The following is a 21,750-nucleotide window of genomic DNA, read 5'->3' as shown; positions in this document are numbered from 1 at the left end:
GCATTTGGAGCCTGGACACTTGAAAAACAAAGCTTGTACTTTAAAGTAGTTAGATGTCTTTCTGAGGGGCAGCAGTCATTAGCCATTTAAACTGAGCTGCGTCTTTAAAAATGAGAAAATATAAAAACTGCCCTCCTAAAACGCTTGCACACTTATTTAGCATGCAAAAGGGTAGCTTGGTCAAAGGACGCCACAGCTGCGACGTGAAGTTACCTTTCACTTCAGATGCAAATAAAGAAACGTAACACTGACCACTTTAAAGAGTGGGAGAACTCAAGACAGTTTCTCTGTGATTGTTTAAGGGCACATTATAAATATGACCGTTAACACTTTCCAATCATGCATCATTTTAACTAAACCCAAGCTGAGAAACCACAGACCGGAAGTCATGCAATGCTGAAGTATTCTCATACAAGAATAAAATTGCTTTCTCTCACCTGCGTGGCCTTTGCTTCAACTAGAGACCACTTCCGACCACCTAATGTCTGAAATGTTTTCAGAGGTATAGTTTAGAGCTTAAAATACAAACAAGGTCTTCTCATAAGTACAAAACCGATAATCATCGATTCAAGTCAGAAGCTGTGTGAACTAGATGTAGAGCAGTTCTTCTCAACACGCTAGCTGACAGAGTAACAAGGCCACAGACATTGATTCAACATTAGAAGACCTGAATATCTTAAAAGACAGATCTAACTACAAGCAGAAAGCATTCACAAGACAACTTTACCACTTTGCATTAAGTGCGGAGAGGCATAAGACTATGAAAAAACTATGAGGGGGGCATCTTTTACTCTCACTCTTAAAAATGAAAGGTTCACTGGTTGAAAACGGTGTTGTAATGGAGGCCTGCTCCATTACATTTCAAGTAGGGTAAGTTGCAGTTTCAACTAAAGACCTACAACACATAAAACCTCTTTCTTCTCAAAAACTGTTTTTGCTGATTATGGGTTGTTGAGATATGGACATTTCAGGAATTTAAAGTTATTTTTCTGACATTACTGTTACATTTGAGTTAACTGAAGAACTCACTGGTTCTTTGAAGCACCAGCAAGGTCTAAAATCTGAGGCCACTTTTTTACATTTATACTTGGAAATGTAGTTTTAAAGTATGGAAAAAAACCCCACATACAATGTCACTATTGCCTTATCATTGATAATGACTCTTTGTATAGACAATCCCCAGACAGCACCCTTACGTCTGCAAGATGTCTGCAAAAGATCTCTTGATCTGGAAAGCATCTGCTGTTTACAAACATCTAACAGGTGTCTTTCAGACGTCAGTTTTACGTTCATTCTAAATCATAAACATCTTAAAGACATCTAACAGACGTCTATTTGACATCTTTAAGGAAACATCTTGTAGACACATTGCAGATGAGAAAACAAAAAAATAAGTCTTTGCATAGCCGTCTCCGAGATGTATGTGTGCTAATAGGGTCAGTTCTTGCTTCCATTGAAGCACAAGATGCTCCTTGGATCATTTTAAATAATGGAGAACGTTATCATCTGGTTTTACACAAACTTGTGAAGCTAATGCATCTCGAGTGTTGCTGTCCTTGGGCCACAAAAAAAAAAAAAAAAAAAAAAGAAAGAAAGAGACAAACCAAATGCATTTGTACGTTTATTCAACGTAATTCAACAATGCAAATTTTGTTAAAATGCAAAAGCAACTTCCACTAGCAGTCTCAGATTCTGAATCCAATTGTAGATGGTTTTCTAAAGACCCATATAACTTATATGGCAGCAAGCTGAAAACCCCTTTATGGAACATTTATTTCTACAACTGAAGTGGTTGGGACCCGACTGCTTAATGTGCATGGAAATGTGACCCCACAACCTTCCAAGAAAGCCCCCTCTATCAAACACGGCACATGTATTGGTAAATACTTGCATGACAATGGGTTCTCCACTCGGGGTCTGACGACATTCTATATTAATAGAAGCGCTGTGTATTATTCATAGGCAGAATTACTTTGGTGGCACGGTCCCAGGCCAAAGGGAGCTCCATGCACTCCTGCTCTCAGCCCTGACATGAAGAATACTAACAATACCGGACATGTGCAGGGCTGCCCGAGTTTACCACTGCCCACACCATCGCCCATTATAATAATCTATTCAAGGATTAAAGGGGTTTTATCTTGAAGCCCATGAATAATGAATGTGGAATTTCAAAATTTAATTGCCCCGAATTAAATGATTCAAGATAATGTTTCTTTTATAAATTTGTAATGGGGCTTGGGGGGCAAAGAATGAAAAAATACATTAAATAAAACCTTTTTCCCCCCCTGCAAATGAAAGGAAGAATGAAAGGACAATGGACGAGTGCCCTTACGTCTCCTAATGGGACTTTTTTTTTTTTTTATAAGGTCCTCTTAAAAGACAGATAGACAGGTCAAAAGATTTGAAGAAAAGCACTCCACCTTATTTGATTCAGGTGAAAAATGCACAGAACTTTAATCTTGGACTTGTCATTGTAGACAGACTCTAATGGCTCTTACCTATACAGTTGTACTGACTAACTGGGAGCCAGCGCAATCCACTGTGTATTTTCTTTATGGCTAGATCACATTAAAGATTTGAGAATAAGTGTATTAAAGCTGTTAGCTTTCCAAAGCTATAAATCTATATACAGAAGCAGCAAGAACAAGTGACAGGCTTCCATACACTCACCATCTTTCAACATAAACCATTCTGAACAATATATTGAACAGTGCTGTTTAGTTGTGCTGAATACTTGAACTGAAATGTCATTTCCATTTCTGTACATGTAGACAATCTCAAAAGGATAACAAAACATTGGGCATACGTTTTGATAAATTTCTCATCACTACTGATGGATCATGTGACTACAGAGGAACATGGTTTTAGGATTTAATAATTATTTCACCCCAAAATTGTCAACATTTACCCTCATATTATACCCTATATATTGTTATTTAATTTTTTTTTACTATATAATACTCACTATGCATCTCTTTGACGGATCGTATCAAACAAAAGCGGTGCCAAAAAGCTTAAAATAAATCTATACACAAAGACTTCCAAAGCCATATGATAGGAAGAGATGCAAGATTATCAGTTAATAATTGCATGGCTTTGCATACATAACTGACCAAAATGAATCATACCGCTTTTAAAAGACTTGTAATTCAGGGCTCAGTAAATAAACTACAATACGCAGATCTGAAACAACATTAGGGAGAGAGAATAATAGTTCATTTCAATTTTTTGGGTGAAATATTTCTTTAATTAATAGCCCCCAATGTTTTGTTATTGAAAAGCTGACGGGAACAGAGTTTTGTCTTGTGGGTGATGCCCATCTTCATCCTGCATCAACGATTCTGTATCTGGAATCCAACTAAATGATGTTCGTTAAGGCTTAAAGATAACCACAACAGTTGCATGACAAATGCAAGAGATCATTTTGGTGTTGCAGTGAATACTTACGTAAAAATAAGAAAAACAAAAATAGATTTCCCAAAGATCACATACTGTATGAGAGACGTTAGTCTTTCGAGATCATAGACTCGATGTCCGTTAACTGCAAAGGGTTTCATAAGCACAGAAGGATTAAAACAATATATATATATAAAACATAATGAAGAGTGAATGGCTTTAACACACAAACCTTGAACTACATTCACAGCAAAGAGTAACCACATGGTCACCAACATCCTCTTATTCTCTTTGTCAAATCCAAAACTAATGCTCACTTTGAGAACGCGCTGACTTTACTCTGAAGTGCATGAAAATATATCCTTTTTTTTGGGACTGACGTCTTTCAGTAAACATACTTTTTATGCGAGTAAAGTAACTAGCGTGCAGCGAGGCAGTGATGTTCTCTTTACAGATCGATGTCAGAACATAAGAGTAATGATTGTCAAGCAGCACTAAACGTCAAGCACAATTCTGGCATGATCTACAGCAACGACTGGTAAAAGTAGTAAAATTTCCAGTCAGCATTTTAGAGGACTTAACAGAAACATCCTTGGCAACGTTACCATGTTAAAGTCTGATATATATATTTTTTTTTCTTTCATTTCGTGAAGTCCAAGAAAGCCTTCATCAAGATGGGAGTCCATGATTGGTTATTTCCTCACCTTGTGACCACCTTTTACTGGCAGGACAAGCGAAGCTACTACAAAAGAAACCAAATGTGGCACTGATAAAAACTCCAACAAAACTAAATAAAAACAAACAACGGGCTTCTTATAGCTTGAGCTAGCTTAAGCTGCATTTAATAAAAAAAAAAAAAAAAAAAAAAAAAAAAAAAAAGTTTAAACTGAAATCCACTGCTTTAGTTTAGAAAGCTTTTGCTCCTATTTGTGAGTCTCTTAAAGGAAAATAAATAAATAGCAGGAACTAAGATTGCCACCGTGCGCTGGTTATGACTATTTGCCACCATCTTTTGGTTCACCTTCAGTTCGTTTGGTACTCGGGTCGTGCTTCTCAACCTCACACTCTTTCACCACCGCATCACTTCCTGGAGGATCCTCTTGAGAACCATTGAGATCTTTACACTGGCCGTTAAGAACGGGCGTCTTGGAGGAGTCCAGGCAGGCAGCGTCTGGCTTGATTTGAGCCAGGTTCATCTCCTCCTGAACACGCTCGTCTTCTTCTTCCAGTTTGCGCAGGATTATGGGGAGTTTAGCATCTGCGTTCTCCAGAAGGGCGATGTCGCTTTCTTCGTACAGTGGCAGCGGGGCCCCTTCGTCCAGCTGCTTCTGGAAGTGCAGGCGCTTGGCCCGACCGCAGGACACGGCACGCTCCAGAATCTCTTTCTCTGCCAGCCGTAGCTTTATAGCGATGCGTGAGTGCAGTGACAGATCGGGCTTCTCCAACATGGAGCGGTCCTCCTGAACAAGACAACAACAGATATCTTAAACTAATGATGACTGGTTGACATGATCATTATTGCTAAAAAATCTGAAACAAAATGACTTAGAAAATCAGTTATGACACACATTCTGCGGTCAGTGTTTTAAGTTTCATTCCAAATTGAAAGAAAAGACACTACACATTTTGGCTCAGCGTTTTCATTTAAAACAGCACTTGTTTTATTCATACCCGTATTGTGTGTATGTAAAATCAAGAAACCTTTCACATTTCTCACATTATCATAGTTTATTCGCTGTAGTGTCCAAATAATTTTAATAAATCTTACTGGTAGTCCAATGTAAAAAATTGGGGGTATGTCAGTTTCCCTCAATTACATAATATAACTATAGTGTCCTGCACTCACTAGTTAAAAAAAAAAAAAAAAAAAGTTTATATAGTTTGACTGTATGTACAGAACTATATAGCATATTTAGTACTCACCTAAAAAAAAGCAGGACTCTTTTGTTAGGGTTTGCTGTTGTTTATGGTAAATATATAAAATGTTTAACAATCTAAAAACTAGGAATACAATTTTTAGATAGCCAAGGAAATCTGTATATATTTTGCATTTGTATATATGTATAAGATAAATCATTTATTAGATATGTTAATCAGTAAGGACTCATGAAATTGATCAAAAGTAAATTTTAAAATTTAATTTGATAAGTAAATAAATATCTTTTTTTTTATCTATTTTTTTAACTAATCTTAAATTTAAATATATTAAGCAGCACAGCCATTTTTAAAATGTAAAAATAAATGTTTCTTTGCTACCTATGCAATTAAACCTTTTAAGAGGGTTAGCATACAAAATAAACATGTATATTTACTGATTAAAATATTTATAAATATTAATAAAATAATTATAAAATACAAAATATTTTCCTTTATGTTAATATTTAATATTATTCTAAAATTATATTAAAATGTATATTTTTAAAATATATAAAAAATATATATATATATATATATATATATATATATATATATATATATATATATATATATATATATATATATATATATATATATATATATAAATGTATTTATTTTAATTGAATTTTTTTAATACAGCATAGCATACATTTATTGTGTAAACAAAAACTTTTATTTTGGATCCAATTAATCATTTGACAACACTACTTTTTAAACAATTTAAAGAAGTTTTATAATCTCTGTGTAATTGTTTGCCATTCTTCCAGCACCTCTGAGGTCGTCTTGTAGGTTTTTAAAAGCAGCGCAGCCCGTGTTTCCAGGAACGTCCACAGCTTGATTTCGTTCTCCCAGCTGACAGGGAATTCAGTGTTGCCCAGGGTGAAGATCTTGTTGATGGCGTGATCGCCCACCAGGTAGTCCCTGAGTTCCTCTGCAATCAGAAACGCACACCTCTCTGGTTAAGGGAGTAATCTGCCGTGCTAGTGAGCCGGCAGGTCTGATCTGTAGCGATTATGTAAGGTATGATTACACGGCTGCTAACGAGATGAAAGGGCTCGCCGAACGAGTGCTTTGCTCGTGCACACCGCTGAATCCTGTCACACTAGTAAAATAGAAGCCCCCAGCACAGGGGCTTCGCTTCGTTTAAAAATTAACATAAAAATTCTGAATAATGTATCAGCTCAGACTTAAGAGGTCTTGCCAGAGGACATGGCCTTGCTTTATGGGATTTATGACAAAAACTTCTCCTACATAGATGCTTATAAATATTTCACTGACTCTGGATCAGTCCTTCCACACATCTGCCACACTGTCCTGATCAATTAAACACCTGAGGGACGCTTGTTTAGGCTTTGTTGTCCTGACTGGTTTAATGTAAGAATGTGATATGAAATACGGCATCTCATTTCCTGTTTTATGGCCCACAGGTGTACCTTAGTGCCAGGCGTGATGGCATTGGGACAAACAAAGAGTCTTACCTTCAGTCATGCAGAAGACACGCAGGAAGGCCAGGAGCTGAGCCGATATGGGCGGCTCGCTGCAGTGCAGGGCAAAGATACTGGACCTGACGAGCAGAAGAGGGTTCAAAGCAGGGTGTTACTTCAACCGACTTCCCCCCCCCACCTCTCTCAAATTAAACCCCAATTAACTCCAGTGGAACGGGCAGGTGCTAATGGAAGCCTCCTGCCTGCACGAGACCACAGCGCTGCTCCCCGTCGCATGACAACTGATTGATCTGAAGCGATGAGAGGCCACTGAACTTGATGCATTTTTAAAAACATGCTCAATCATTTATAATTTACCGTTTAATTACTGGAGCATATCTATGGCCCCTTCCTGTCTGACTTACAGTGGGATGAAAAGGAGCATCTCGACACTGACCTGAATCAAAAGGTAATTTCATATTGGCCTGTGTGGATTTTGTTTTAGAGACTTAAAGGATATTGATCTGCGTGACAGAAAATGCACTGATAGTATTATGCCACAATAGAAGAGGTTTTACAGCACTGTAATGCTGTTACACCTGGATGAGGATCCCTGCAGAAAACACACTTCTACCATACCTACAAAATTGCTGCCATCTTCTGGAAAAATAGGCCAAATTAAAAAAAAAAAAAAAATTACATATTTTAATGAGAATATATATATATATATAACATTAGTGAGTAATGAGTAATGATGACAATAATAGTAATAATAAATAATTTCCTTTTTTAAAATTATATAGCAGTTCTCAAATAAAATTATTAGCCAATTTTTTTAAGTGTAAACTTACTGTTCACTTGGTTATAATCATCTAAAGCACAGACTTCTTGAGGGCATTGTAAAAAAATAAAAAACATTATAAAAAAAATTATAAAAAGCGCATAAGATGAGGTCTAATGATATGGAAGTAAAACTAAAAATACAACACTACAGAAATAATAAAAAAAAAAAAAAAAAAAAAAAATGTGTATCATGTAGTTTGTCATTCCCGTGGAGAATACTCACGCAGGAATCCCAGCACGAGCCAGAACCTCAGCCTTCATGGCATACAAACGTTCACTCTTGCTCACACCCAGCTTAATCTTCACGCGGTCGTGTGCGTTGTCCTCAAAGAAGAAACCATTGTGGATCACAAACTCTGCATTGGATCTTGTACCATAGAATATGTAGATCTGAGGAGGAGAAACGGGAAAACCTTTGGCATATCTACGACAAATTACGACACATTACTAGCCCTGCCTTTCATTTCATGGCCCCATAGATGCACAGGTCTATTGGAACGGATGTGAGTGGCAATTTAGCCGTGAAAACTTCCTTCCCATACTACTGTCCTTTCAAACACCGCTCACGTCTTCCGCTCAACAGTACATCCGCAACATTTACAGATAGCGCTGCGAGAGAGAGTGTGAAAGAGAGAGATAAAACACAGTGCTGGAGAGAAAGAGAGGAGGCGAGAAAAGCACAGTTCAATTCAGCCTCTCCACATTGAGTTCCGTCCCAGTGCGAAATCAGCAGCAGGAATCAGGGATCAAACGGGGCGACACTCCCGAAAAGGCCCCTCCTACTCCCCCCAACGCTTGTCCGAGTCCCACACACTGGCCCCCGTACTCGCTTTCTTCTTCCACTGGCTGTCTCTGCGAATCTTATCAAATAATTCACATTCTGGAAGGGGGTTGGGGGTATATACCTGGCCTGTCACTGTGTGCCCCGCGTATCCGCTCTCCCCATGGCTGGATCTGAATGCCTCTGCTCTGATATTACCCCCGGGCCTCCATAATGGCCGCTGGCTGATAAATGAATCACGGAAGCACGAGCACACAGCAATAGCACTGAGGTGAAAGTGCACGGATAGAAATTGAAAATGTGCAAGTGCGTTGGACAGAGAGCACCGCGCAAAATATTGTCGGAGATAACGGAGACTAACGCTCACCCTAATTGTGATCTTAAGATGGTTGAGCTGCTGTGATAGTGTTGTATGGCTCACCTGTTCACCCTCTTTGTAGTCTTTGAGAGCCACACATTCACATCGGTCATCCTCTAGATTGTAGCCAGTGGTAATCTAGAACAGAACGGGTCTTGTTAATATTGGATTAGTTTAATATGCATTTTGGACACCTTAGCACTGTCCGTATTTTATTAGATCTCATGCAAACATCTATCATAACTGGCCAGCTGTATATAACACATAAGATCTTATTTATTTAGGAACCACAACTGCAAAGCTATTTTCTGAAATATTTCTGTGGGTGAAAAAAACAGATCAATTAAAACAAAACAACAGGGCAAATCTAACATAAATGCCACTTATTAAAAGTTATACAGGCAACCTATTAAAATAACACACCCTAACAAATACAATCCTTCACTATTAAACCTCTTAAAATCTTCAGAAATCAAGTAAATCAAATAAACTTTGAGTAAATTGTCCGAAAAACACCGCTGCAACACATACAATGTGTTTTTATTAAACCTTAACCAGGGGATTACCGGAAAACCATTTCATTACACATTTTAATGACCGTGATTTTCAATGCACATGATAATTTGAAACAAAACTTCATTTTAGGATATAAGTGCATTACAGAATCATATGAACAGAAGCGATATATTGCTCTGTGGCAAGAGCTACAAAGAGCAATCAAAGACAAATTATCTAAATAAATATAAAAGATCCCTTGGGATGAGGGCATAATCTACAGAAAAATCACATTAGATGCTCTTGCATTCCTTAAAAGTAAATGTTTTTTTCCTGTACTTTAAGACTGCAATACAAGTGAAAGCACTGTACACATCCTTGCAGGAATTTATAGAAAAATGGTTAAACTGAATTGGTTGCAAAAGCTTTCTGCTACTCATGGGAGCTGTGTTTATTTGAAGCACTGCTGCTAGCTCACCAGGCCATTGGTGTGGTTGCACATGTCCCAGAGAGGGATGAGGGCCAGTGTGACCCGACTTCCATCTGCTGTAGGAATCTGGTTCTGACGGGTCATCACAGAGGAGACTGCCCACCTGATATACAAAATGCATTGCATCAGTACAGATTCAAATCTGGTTCAATATTTTAATGGATACAAAATTGTTTTAAGTAATCGATCATTTCTGGACCATTTTAAAGCGTTGTCTCTCCATGTGATCTAGTAAAATTGCTAAACGTGTTTAAGGGAAATATAAATGGAAAGAATTATTTCTCTTGCTATTTTGAAATCTTTTTGAGTTGAATGTATACCCAAAATAAAATTCCAACGCAAAATAAGTACAGAGTTTAGCTCCTTTAATAGTCTGTATATTTATTAATAAAATAACCTTATCTGAATTTGTGCTAAGGTAAAAAAAACGGCCTTATCATCTAGTCTAAATAATCTGGACATAATTTATTAAAAGAAACTTCATGAAGTCCACCGAAGACAACATTAGCTGTGACAAGACGCTATTCCATTCTCTTCACACATTACCCAACGGGAGCACAGACTTGCATCATATTCAACAATCTGAAGATGAAAGGGGACCAATGATAAATTATTCCTTCACAGATAATTTGGTGCTAATGAAAGAACAATGAGAACAAACGCCTCATTTTTAAAGGCCATCGCGTAGCCCTACAACCAACCTACGGCTCGTCTTCCTGCTCTTTTCTTTTTTTGAACCTCAGCAGGGAAGAGAAGTTCCACTTTTTTTTTTTAAACATGGTAGGACATTTCAACCAACCTGTAGTCGTCAAAGGTAAAAGCATCCTTCAAGGGCAGTTTGCTGGCGTTCGGATGAGTCTGGGAATTGAAGATGAAGAACACAGAAAGTGGAGGGAAGGAAAAAGGAGAAAAGACAGCGTAAAGGACAAGAGAGAAGGAGATATGGAAGTAGAGGGGGAAAGGAGAAAAGAAAGAGAGCAAGAGGGAAAAAAAAAAAGAAAAAACACAAATCAGTCAGTGGAATTTCATTATGTGGCTGCCTAACAGATCCTAACAAGAGTGTAGCCAGGCAGAGAGCGTCCAGTGGTGCTATGCAAGGATCATGGTGGCATTAGCCCCCCATACATCACTGTCAACTTAATTTGTTGTGCCCAGCAGCCGTCATAAATCTGCTTCATCAATTTGTGTGACAGAGAGCCACTGGTGCCACAGAAATCTACATTTAAAGCCACAGACTCGCTCCCTCCAAGGGCTCATTTGCAGCGGGTGTCATGGAGAGGAAAAAAAAGCTACAATCCCGTAGAAAGGAAAAAAAAAAAAAGCAGGGAGCAAAAGAATGCCAGGGTCTAATTCAGCCGGCCCATAGCACCCTCCTGAACATGCAAAATGAGCCATAAAAATAGACGTAGGTACGAAGCTGAGAGTGAAGGATATTCTTCTTTTCCCCCACAGGTGCTCTCACGGCTGTGTGTGTGGCGCTTGTCCTGTGAAATGAAGCACTGTACTCCACAATGAGGTACTGCGCAAACCGTAATGGCGCTGATATGTATATAACACAATACATCAAAAAGCTTGTGCTCGAATATCATAATCACGACTCAGGTGATCAGTCCATCACACAGAACGAGTGATAAAATTGCCCAACAGACATTGGAACCAAAACAACAAGAAAAAAGTGAACTTGGCAGACTTCAATGACAAATCACTTACAGATCGGAATACAAAATAACCTCCTTAATAAAAACATCTCTTCGATACGAGGAAGCAGGATGTTGTTTTTAAAGGTTCTGTGCAACGTTGCTAAACTGAAACGCTGAAGGTTAATTCGACATCCAGCAAACGTTTGAAAATATAATTCTCAAATGACAAACAAATGAACTTGGCTTAAAGAAAAGCTGATAATTAAATGAATGATAAATTTATGATTTAAATATGATTTCATAATTTAACAAAATCATGTTCACGGTTCTCTGTTAACCACATGACATGAAGGTAAACTAATAAAATATTTATATTGAAAAAAACTTCGGGATTACTTTGAGTTAATATTTTAGGTCAAAGAGGTCCTGTTGACAAAAAAATAAAATTGAATTCCTGGTAACAGGTAAATACAATTATTATTATTTTTTTTTTTTTTTCTTTTTTGAAAGATCCTTTTAAACCCAATGCAAAGGTTTCACAGATGGCGTATGTGTGCTCACTGGAAAAAGGGTGCAAACTCCTTCTGTCAACCAAGTTGCACCATTAAGCTCGCAAACTGAGGAATAGAAGCATGAAATGCAAGTGCTCAGAAGTAGTGGCTAACTTTTACCTTTCACGTCTCTCCCCATTAATCAACTTCCCTGACACTAATTGAGCCCTGTATTCCCTCTCTCTGCTATGGAACCCACACACGCTTAGCTAATATGGTGACACCATGTGGCCACATCAAATCTTTGCCTGCGACTCAGTGTGTCGGAAGACTACAGTCCAGTTTTGACAATGTTGTAGCCCTACAGCAGAGCGCAAGAACTTGTTCTTCAGCTGCAGCCGCTCTGAGCGACCAGGCAAAGGTCTAGCACGCTTAGGTGGATGAAGGTCTACAGGTCAGCTGTGAATTCATAAAGCGCCATATAATAACAGAGCAAAGCCTGTCCACTTTCTTTCATTTTAACCCCAATTCTGGCAACAGGCTGACTTGGTAGCAGCGCTCACGTAGGGTGATGGACAACCATTAAAAGATAAGCACTGGGTAAAGCCATCGAGTAAGAATTCAGTGACTTGGGTTTGAGCCTCACACTGCAGATGAAGGGAAGTGGTTCATGTAGGGATGGGAGAAAAGGAAAAAAAAAAAAAAAAAAAAAAAAGAGCATATTACAGGTTTTGACGGAAGTAATAGGGCAAATCTCCAGAGAGTCTCAAGCGGTTCTCCAGACTTCCTATAGGAAGATGTGCTGAGGCCAGCTACACAAAGACGGGGAAAAAAAAACATCTTTGAGCATTGGTAACAATTATAGGCCACCTGAAAAGGGTTAAAGTGCCGTTAATGATATTTTCAGCCCTCCGAGAGTTGAATACTCGAGTGCCCGAGTACCTTAATAGATTCAATTAAGGCAATAATTAGTTGAACAGAGTGATAAACCTCAGGGGGAAGGGCAAACCTGGCTGCAGAAAGGCCATGAAGAGGTCTGCCCGGATCCCTCAGAGCACTGCGGGTCAGGATAGGGCCTGTAGGCTGGAAAAATGTAGGATGCGCGCTCGTACAGAGGTAGTTTGAGACGAAACAGAGGTAGTTTTAGACGGCACGTTTGATGAGGTGTAGTTTTTGGAGATAAAGGGCAGCTGCACCGCTGCAGGTTCAGCTTGTGATGCATTAGCATCACCAGAGAGAGGTAATTCATCATGTGCCACAATGGCACCGCGGCTCCGAGAGAGACGAGGGGGGAACGGCCCTGTAAATCAATTAGAAAACAAAAGCTCCCACCACGAGCGCCTGCTCTCCTTAACGAGGACGGCGGGAAACGCGGCTAATTGGCCGGTGGCCTCCAGGAGGTCTTTCTGGAGCCGAGATCCCCGAGCACCCCATCCGCCGCACTGGCCAGCATTAGAGAGCTCGTCATCCGTTCGCATGCTGAGGTTCAAACGGGATTTGATTTTACTCCTTACTTCCGTTACAGCATTCGACTTTGCGCATGAAAATGATGAAACAAACGTCGTCGTTCAACGTCGCAAACTCTCCCTCATTTTCTGAGCTGCATCAGGAAGGTCAGACAGATATCTTCCCAGGTGCAGAGAGAGGGGGTGGGATGAGAGCATACCACTGGGACCCTGTTCATTTCTCATCAACAGCGGCAGATGCAGCACACCAAGGTTACTTTGCATTCGCTGCATACCGGGGTCACCTTATGAGGTTCACCTCCCCCACACACACGCACGCATCCAGCCCCAGTGAGGAACGTGCGGCTATCATTGGTCCCCCGCGGACACGGGAGGCGCTCGGATACTCCTCGGAGGGCACACGGCGTTGACAACAGCCTATCCCTCTTCACGCAGGCAAATATATATAAAAAGCTCCTCAATTCCAGCAGGTGAAGGGCCTTGCTTTCTCAGTTCTTCCTGAGGAGAAGCCGGGAGGAGGGAGGTGGGCGGGGGGAGGCAGGGACCAGATAAAGCAGGCGGTGGGAGGAAGTAGAAGAAGGGGGGAGGCTGGGGTTGTCAGTCATGTGTGGAAGGTACAATCAGGTCAATTCAATTCAAAGCCAATGCGACAAGCTAATTTTCCAGCCCGGTCATCTGCGGCCGCCTCAGAAGAGAGGCTGACATTGACAGTAGTCATTACAGTGACACTGGCTCCCAACCTGAAGAGCCGAGAGGAGAGGAGCGGACAGGACACTCACCAAAGGGCCAGCAAGACAACCCTCCCCCCTACTGAACATCACTAGCGAAAAAAAAATAATATATATATATATATAAAAAAAAAATACAGAGCTGTAAAAAGTTACACTCCGAACTCCAACTCAAATGCACGTAGAATGAATCTGTTCATTAAAAAGTGCGATTGGTGTGTAATTCATTACACCAATAGGTCATGAGGTCCTCCAGCTTTATTCTAGCAATGCAAACTTTAACCGAGTTCGTTTCAGAGGAAGTAACGTTTCATTTAGACCAGGGAAGCTTAACTCACTTCTGCCACCTAATGGACAATGAAATGTTCACTGCATATGCAAATTGATTAACGTTTTGAAGACTGATGCCTACGGCTTAAAGTAGCAGATGCATATATTCCAGTTTATTGTGTTTCCTGTTATTCGTCTCAGTCGCTGTATAGAAAACGGTATAAATACACTTGATTAAAGTTATTAACAGAGTACGAGAAACAATAATACTGCTCCTAATTACACTCCAACCCCCTTTTATAAACTAGAAAACATTTAATAAAGAAAACGTCAGCATATTTGCAGACAAAATGACAAATACATTAACTATTTGCATGAATATTTGATGCCTTATCTTGACAGTAATGTGAAATATTAGTTTCTTTTCCCTAATTGACAGTCGTCTAATGAAAGAAACAAAATGTACCGGCGAGAGATTTTGAATGAAAACTGAGGAGAACTGGAAGAGCATATTATTACTTCCTTAATAGCCAAGAGGAGGTCCAAGAGACGGGATCAAATTTATTGGACAGATTACGGTCCCACTGAAATTAACTGTCTAAATGTGTCATTTAATAATCATAAATCTATTATTCGAGATTTATCAAAACACTGAAATGACATTTTAATGTTAATACAATGCACTTTTTGCAACCAGCGTGAAAATAACATTAAGAGGTTAGGCTACCACTGACTACTAAGCACAGATAATTCACTGGATTTATTTAAAGAACATTTTTGATAGCCGTTTAGTTTGAATTGTGGAAACAAGCAGCTGTATTCTCTTTTGAAGTGACAAAAAGATATTCTGATATAGAAGTAAATTTCTAGACTAGAAATTTCCTTATTAAAATAAAGCAGAAAACACCAAACCATTTGGCATATTATAGTTTTTTCGAACACCAAAATATAAAACTTTTGGACATGCATGTCGTTATATAAATTTGCTAATTCGCGTTCATTTTATTTTTTGTTCTGAACACTACATTAAGAGATAAACATCTCCCCCTGCTGGCCAAAGATTGCCAGTGCAGCACCGTCTCTGAGCCATGTCAATGGCAGCTTATCAGGGGCCCTGAAATTGGGTGCAAGAGGGCATTATAAAGCTCCTTTTACCCATCTCCAATGTGCCTTCAACGGCAGGGATCCTTTTAAAACTGGATTTCCTCACCTCAGCAGACAGCAGTGTAAAGGACAGCTATTCATGTGGCTAGAGAGTCTGAATAACTTGTGGCGCTGATTGCTTAAAGAGCCCTGCACTCAAACGGCTGGCAGTCCATGTATGAGACACAGATAGGGCTATCAGTCACCGCACTCATCAAAACTGCCATACATACGAGTCAACTGAAGAAAGTTTTGTGCACTTTTTTGTGGTGTATTTAGAGATATCTATAGTTGAAAAGTGAGACTAGATGCTTACGTTGGGCCTTTATTAACATCCGAGGTTATTCAGGCAAAGGTAAATGTGTGTAAAATAGTATGCAGAAGGCCTACAGTAACTGATTATAGCTATGAAAGATACATAGCATTTTCCATGAACAAAAAATAAATAAATAAAATGTCACGTTTTTAGAAATGCATTTATACATGTAACAACGCTTTTGGCAGTAAAATTAATTCAGTTAATATTCTGTCATGTTTTCATTTGCCACCATCTAAATTAAAATCCTAGCTGAATGTATCAGTTGGAGGCAAAATATCAGTTAATATATATACACAGACAATTAAGACAGAATCTTTGACTTACATGGATGACTTTGTAGAAGTAGGCATACTGCCTTGCTGTGTTTTTGTATTGACTGAGTACGTCCTGTATGGCTTGTGTGGCCAGCAGGTGGCGCACTTCCTCCTCTTCAAAGTACAGGGGTGTGTCATAATCGGCAGGCAGTGTTTTGATGTAGGGCAGCCAAGGTGAGCTGGGATTGGCCCGTTCACACAGCAAGTGTAGAGCCAGAGTCACATTGCCCATGGCCTGAAGGATCCGGTCCTGACCGTACAGCGGCCCTGTGAGTAAAACATCAATTTAGGATGCTGTCTGCAAATGTTTTCTATACACAAGTGTGGTTCTTATTACTTATGCTGTCATGCTAGGTTTTAATTTGGCTTGTGTGACTGAGCTGAAAGCTTGGAATGTTTGAAAGCGCCAAAGTTCATATCAGGTCATGTAAACCGCAGCACGGTTGGTACCATTTTCAAAATGTACCATTGTTCAGACAGTTAAGAAAACCATATCTCTGTTCTAGCCAGTGTTGTTAATGTTAACTAAAATCATTTTCAGTAATTGAAATGAAGCACAAAAGAAAACATTTAAAGTCTAATACATTTTTGTGGTAAATCAACAGCATGTAACATATACTGTGAACAGAGCTAAAAGTTGTATTTAAAGTTCCTGGAACAATAAATTAACATTTATATAAATGTGATCTCCATTTTCTCTGTGGGGAGAAATCTGCCATTCTCCCTGCCATTGTCAGCGTTTGAGGTCAAAGATTGACATTGCTACAACTATGCAAACTCACCAAGGGCAGAGTTCTTGGCAGATTCTACAGTCATCAGCATCTTTCTTGGGATCCACAGGAACAGCTCCTCTGCCTGAAATGGACAGAAAGCCCACAGAACTATTTAAATTGTCATTGTCAAAAACACACATGCAAAAGCACCAGTTGTTCTCCTAATGTAATGCATCATTACAGTATTAGTCCTTAAATGATGTTCAAATTCTATTTTTTTTACTTATTTTTTTTGTCACTTAAAAATGCATTTTATAATTAGCAATTATCACAGTAACTGAAATCGTCAATAAGGCTAGTTGTAGCAGCCATTCAAAAGCATCTGAACATGTACTCACTCTAGTCTAGAGTAAAAGTATGATGTGTAGTGATAAATAATCTAAAAAGTCTAATCCATCCACTTATCCATTATACATAAAATAGTCCCTAGGCTAGCTGAGGGAGAAACCAACCTTGATATCTCTGGCGGCCTTCAGACCATATCCTTCATCTGCAAAGTTGGAAATCTCAAAACCGTCACAAGAAGCTCCGCATTCTGCAGCCCAGGCCATCAGCTCGGAGAAAAAGTCCTCCCTGGTTCCCTCGAATGATACTGACATCCCTGAGGAAATAATACAATCCCAACATAAGCCGATTTAAATATTGTATGTATATTGAACATCAGCATGAGAAGTTTCTCTGTAATGATTTCCATTGTTCTACGGCATTCTACTGTATTATGTTACTGTAAAACCACACAAGTGGACCTAAACAGTGCTGCCTATTACTCTTGTGTATCCTGCCGCATAATGTGCCGTCTAACATTTATTCTAATGGATATTTGTGTATTCTAATGCACATCTCTGAGACTCCCACTGAGTATTTTATTAAGTAATGTGATAGGATCTTGCTCAAGTCATCACAGCGCTGTAACCGAAGATTTTTCTGAGTATGCTCATATGCTTTACTGTGGCAGAGACAGTTATAGAAGTCATTCTATCAGTGGGTGGAAAAAGATCTTTAGAGATTCTGTAAAATTTCTCATTCTCCCAAAAAAAAAAAAAAAAGTTAAATAAATAAGTGCAAGTAAATGACAGAATTAATTTCACATGTGGATAAACTATTCCTTTAAGTTCCACACCAACAGTTTACTCCTTAAAAATGTCCAATGGCTAATAAAAAGGCAAATCATGCATTGGGAAAGCGTAACTGCTAAACCATATTAATATGAAGCAACTGTGTACCTTTCTGTTTCTTACGGATCTTCTCCACCAGAGCTCGAATCTGAACATATTCTTCCCACTCTTTCCCAGGAGACGGAGCAGCGCTGCTACACTCTGAATGAGGGAATGAAAAGAAAAACATTCCCATAAGTTTATATTTAAGCATAGTGACAGTAAGGGAAACAGATTAGTGCTCCATATTAAAGAAATAGTTCAGTAAAAATAAACTAAAAATTACTCAAACTGGTGAAGATGAGTTTATTGTTCCCATGACAATGATGCAGCACGTTGTGCGTCAGCAGATTGGTTACAGGACGGATGGATTGCATAAAATTACATGTAAATTAGTTTTTACATACTAGCATATTTTAAAACATAAAATGTATTTGTTATACTAACAACAATAAAAAGAGATTGATGACATTAAAACAGCGGCATCTGCTGATGCACATCGTTCGTGGTCACAGAAACACCCCGGCTGAAGATACAGAGGAAACAAGTGCATTTCACACGACTAAATGACACGCACATGCTGTGCTCACTCAGGTGTCCACTCACAAGGGGATAGGGACGATCACTACGATTTGGAAAATTACCATGAATCGTACGATGCGCAGTAAGCAAGTTGTTACAACCCTAGAGCTTATTTCTACATCGGATTCAGAACAGACTCGGAGAAATGTAGCATTACGTCACCTGCTCGCCAACAAATCCTGTGTAGTAAATGGGTGCCGTCAGAATAACTATAAATCAACAACAATCAAGTAATCCGCATAACTGAAATGCATCAATTAACATCCTGTGAAATAAAAAGCTATAGATTTCACTTGAGAAAGCAAATGTTATGCGCTGAAAACGTCTTTATGGATTTATGATTTATCTTACAAACAAATAGCTTTCAGCTTTGACGTTAATTAATGAACCCGGAGTGGAGCGGTTTTGCAATGTTATTGCAATGTTTTTAATCAGCTCTTTGGATTGTTACGGCACCCATTCACCCTTTGGTGAGAAAGTGATGTAATGCTAGCTTCTCCAAATCTACTCCTAGATGGAAGAAAAATCCAAATCTTTAACGGCCTGTGGCGTTTCAGCAATTTCGTTTTTGTGTGAACCTTTCCTGGGGTAACCAAATCCTACCAGATTTATGTCTTCTAATAGCGTCTTTGTAAAAATCATGGCATTCACGGACTTGGTAAATTGCCTTTATTATATCATCCCCAAAATGAGCCGTTCGACACAGCGGTTACAAATTTGGACTGATAACCAAATGATGGTTTGCCATAAATATAACAGCAAATATAACAACAATGATATAATGCGGTTGTGGCATGTACCGGTGATGCGCAGTGTTGCACCTCCTGAGAATAATTCATTGCAACAGTATATCAGAACAAGAATGCAGCCATAAAGAATGCTTTATACTCACTCTGCAGCAATTCAGAGATTAAATTCATCATCTCTTTCGGAGAAACCGCAGCTGTGGCCCCGGTCCCTGATTTCTGGGTCTTCACTCTGCTCTTTTTACCCATCTTGCTGGTCTGGGAGAGAGGACGGCTGTAATAATTGACAAGGTGAAAGCAACTAATTTAATGCGCTTATTTTAAATTTAAGTAAAAATCAAGCTAAATTATGACCAGGCTTCATATCTCCTTCATGCAGCCTAGAAGACCGTACAATAAATGAGACAGCAGTCTGAGAGGTACTGACTCTACGCTTCTTATAAATATTTAGGTCCAATACATTCAAAACTAAATGGTACAGACATGTAAACGTTTAATATCCAAATAATCTCTGAACTTAGAATTAATGCCAAGAAAGGTTAATAGTCTCCTTGACGGAATTTATGGACGGCTACAGCGAGCCAGAGGGCACTAAATCAGGTACTTAATTGTAAACACTGAACATGCGGCTTACATGAAACTCATCAGATACAACAAAATTGTGTAATTAACATAAAACTTTCATGCAGTTAAATTCGATAAATGACTCCTATGTCAGCTGTCCCTATATTTCAATAAAAGTCTGGCTGCTCTACCTGCACAAATTTGGGCAACACACAAAAAGACCACTAAAAGAACATTTCTATAGTAAAACATAACCTTGTTTTGTTGTTGTTATGATAGGAATCGCTCATGAATAATATACAGAGAGAAAATAACATGATTTGGACCATTTTATTCGATTTAAAATGCTGTTTCTCAGAGACAAAAACACAAGCTGCCAATGTTTTAGCCACGTCTATGTCCACCAAATACCCCAAGCCAACTGTTTACTAAACAATGACAGGCCCAATTGTATTACTGAACTGCAAATTGGATTGAAACACTTAAAAGTAAGCTACTTAAGATTGAAACTACGAAAGGACCAGCAGCAGCACTGCAACTACACTGGCAGAGAGTAAATGACATGCAACAAACAACATAAACTGTCCATATCAAAATTCAAAATACAAGATCAGTATATTAGATAATGATCTAAGCAGACTGACGCCTTAAAATAACTCAGCTTGGCCCAATGCATTCATTCAAATCCACCAGTAGATGATCACCTAATTTTAAACACTGAGTGGTCCGGTAATCATGTATTATCCAATTGCGTGAATTAATACCTCTAGAAACATACAATCCATACATACATTCATTCATTCATCGTTACATCCATTCATTCATTTATCTGTCTGTCTGTCTATGGCCCAAGTGTGTCAAAACCTGTTTAGCTGTCTACATTAACATCATTTTGGGGCATCATAGACACATTTGAAACGTTCATACAATATTTTAAGCGTTCTACAACATTTTGGGGAGCGTATTAAACGCTTTAAGCACGCCTACGACGCCCATAGATGCTGCCTAGGTAGACTGCTCACAAGATTTTGAGACACATTCAGTGTGTTACTAACCAGCATGCTTGTATTTCGCAATTTGCTGAATTACACACCCTTTACAGCGTACATTTGCAGGCATGTGGCTTATTATGTGTCGTTCAACTATCATAAATATCTCGTGCACGTTCGCAAACATTATTTTATCAGACTGAACAGCAAAACTACCTTCCAATTGACTGCAGGGATCCTCCTGTCAACCTGGAATTCAATCCTCTTCTGCTCGCTCTGCTGGTAAAACCTAACTTTACTTCAGAGGCAAAGCCACGCCCTAATACAATTTTTAAAAAGCAGATTGGCCCATCGGGGCGTTTGTCCCGCCCTAAATTTGGGCAGAAGCGTATTGTAATTGAGTAATGTTCCACAAGCAGCCGCATACATGTGAGGCAATTGGATAAAGCGTACATTTATTTAACGTCGCTAAACTGTACTCTTCCATTGGTTCGTGTTAAGGCGGTAGCCGTTTGCAGCGACTTTACTGGCCGTGCGAGGAGTCGATCCGTACGGTCAGATTTACAAGGTTGGTTTGACTGCACAAACAAAAAAGGCTTGTGTGTCTTGTGATTGGAAGTTTACTTTGGGTTCACAAAGTGACCATAAAAGGATAAAGTCTGCGCAACGTGATTCGCAGAGGAAACCGTCAATCAAAGCCACAACATATAAAATGTAACGCATAGTTATAACAGACTGTTGTAAATAATTTATATGTATATTTTGATGCGATTTATAATGTGTTTAATAATAGCTCATACTTTAATAAATTAATAATTCAATATTTAATAAAATTAATATTTTTTACTTCATACAATTATATATATA

General features: G+C 38.9%; 1 protein-coding gene across 2 annotated transcripts; it reads right to left on the bottom strand.

Annotated features, from left to right (window-relative positions):
* Nucleotides 1–1,608: 1,608 nt before the first annotated feature.
* On the bottom strand, nucleotides 1,609–21,189 carry setd3 (SET domain containing 3, actin histidine methyltransferase). Of its 2 annotated transcripts, none has more exons than XM_043263134.1 (13): nucleotides 21,100–21,189; nucleotides 19,477–19,604; nucleotides 18,072–18,164; nucleotides 17,301–17,449; nucleotides 16,858–16,930; nucleotides 16,086–16,342; nucleotides 10,504–10,562; nucleotides 9,693–9,807; nucleotides 8,783–8,857; nucleotides 7,804–7,970; nucleotides 6,792–6,877; nucleotides 6,084–6,244; nucleotides 1,609–4,856 (listed from the first exon to the last, which is right to left on the bottom strand). In XM_043263134.1, exons 2-13 carry the CDS (start codon nucleotides 19,577–19,579, stop codon nucleotides 4,392–4,394), a joined length of 1,803 nt encoding a protein of 600 aa, XP_043119069.1. In that variant the 5' UTR covers nucleotides 19,580–19,604; nucleotides 21,100–21,189; the 3' UTR covers nucleotides 1,609–4,391. The 2 variants fall into 2 exon arrangements, with proteins under 2 accessions (XP_043119069.1, XP_043119070.1); XM_043263135.1 differs by having other exon boundaries at nucleotides 19,477–19,588; nucleotides 21,100–21,150.
* Nucleotides 21,190–21,750: the final 561 nt, after the last annotated feature.

Source organism: Puntigrus tetrazona, chromosome 17 (assembly GCF_018831695.1).
Source record: "Puntigrus tetrazona isolate hp1 chromosome 17, ASM1883169v1, whole genome shotgun sequence".
Taxonomy (NCBI): Eukaryota; Metazoa; Chordata; class Actinopteri; order Cypriniformes; family Cyprinidae; genus Puntigrus; species Puntigrus tetrazona.
Note: the sequence above shows the minus strand (reverse complement) of the source record. Positions and strands in the feature narration are given on the sequence as shown.

Coding starts and splice junctions, on each gene's coding strand:
- setd3 (XM_043263134.1), bottom strand. CDS start 19,579: ATGGGTAAAAAGAGCAGAGTGAAGACCCAGAAATCAGGGACCGGGGCC. Junction 17,450..18,071: donor GATCCGTAAGAAACAGAAAG/GTACACAGTTGC, acceptor TTATTTCCTCAG/GGATGTCAGTATCATTCGAG. Junction 6,245..6,791: donor TGTCTTCTGCATGACTGAAG/GTAAGACTCTTT, acceptor TTCTGATTGCAG/AGGAACTCAGGGACTACCTG.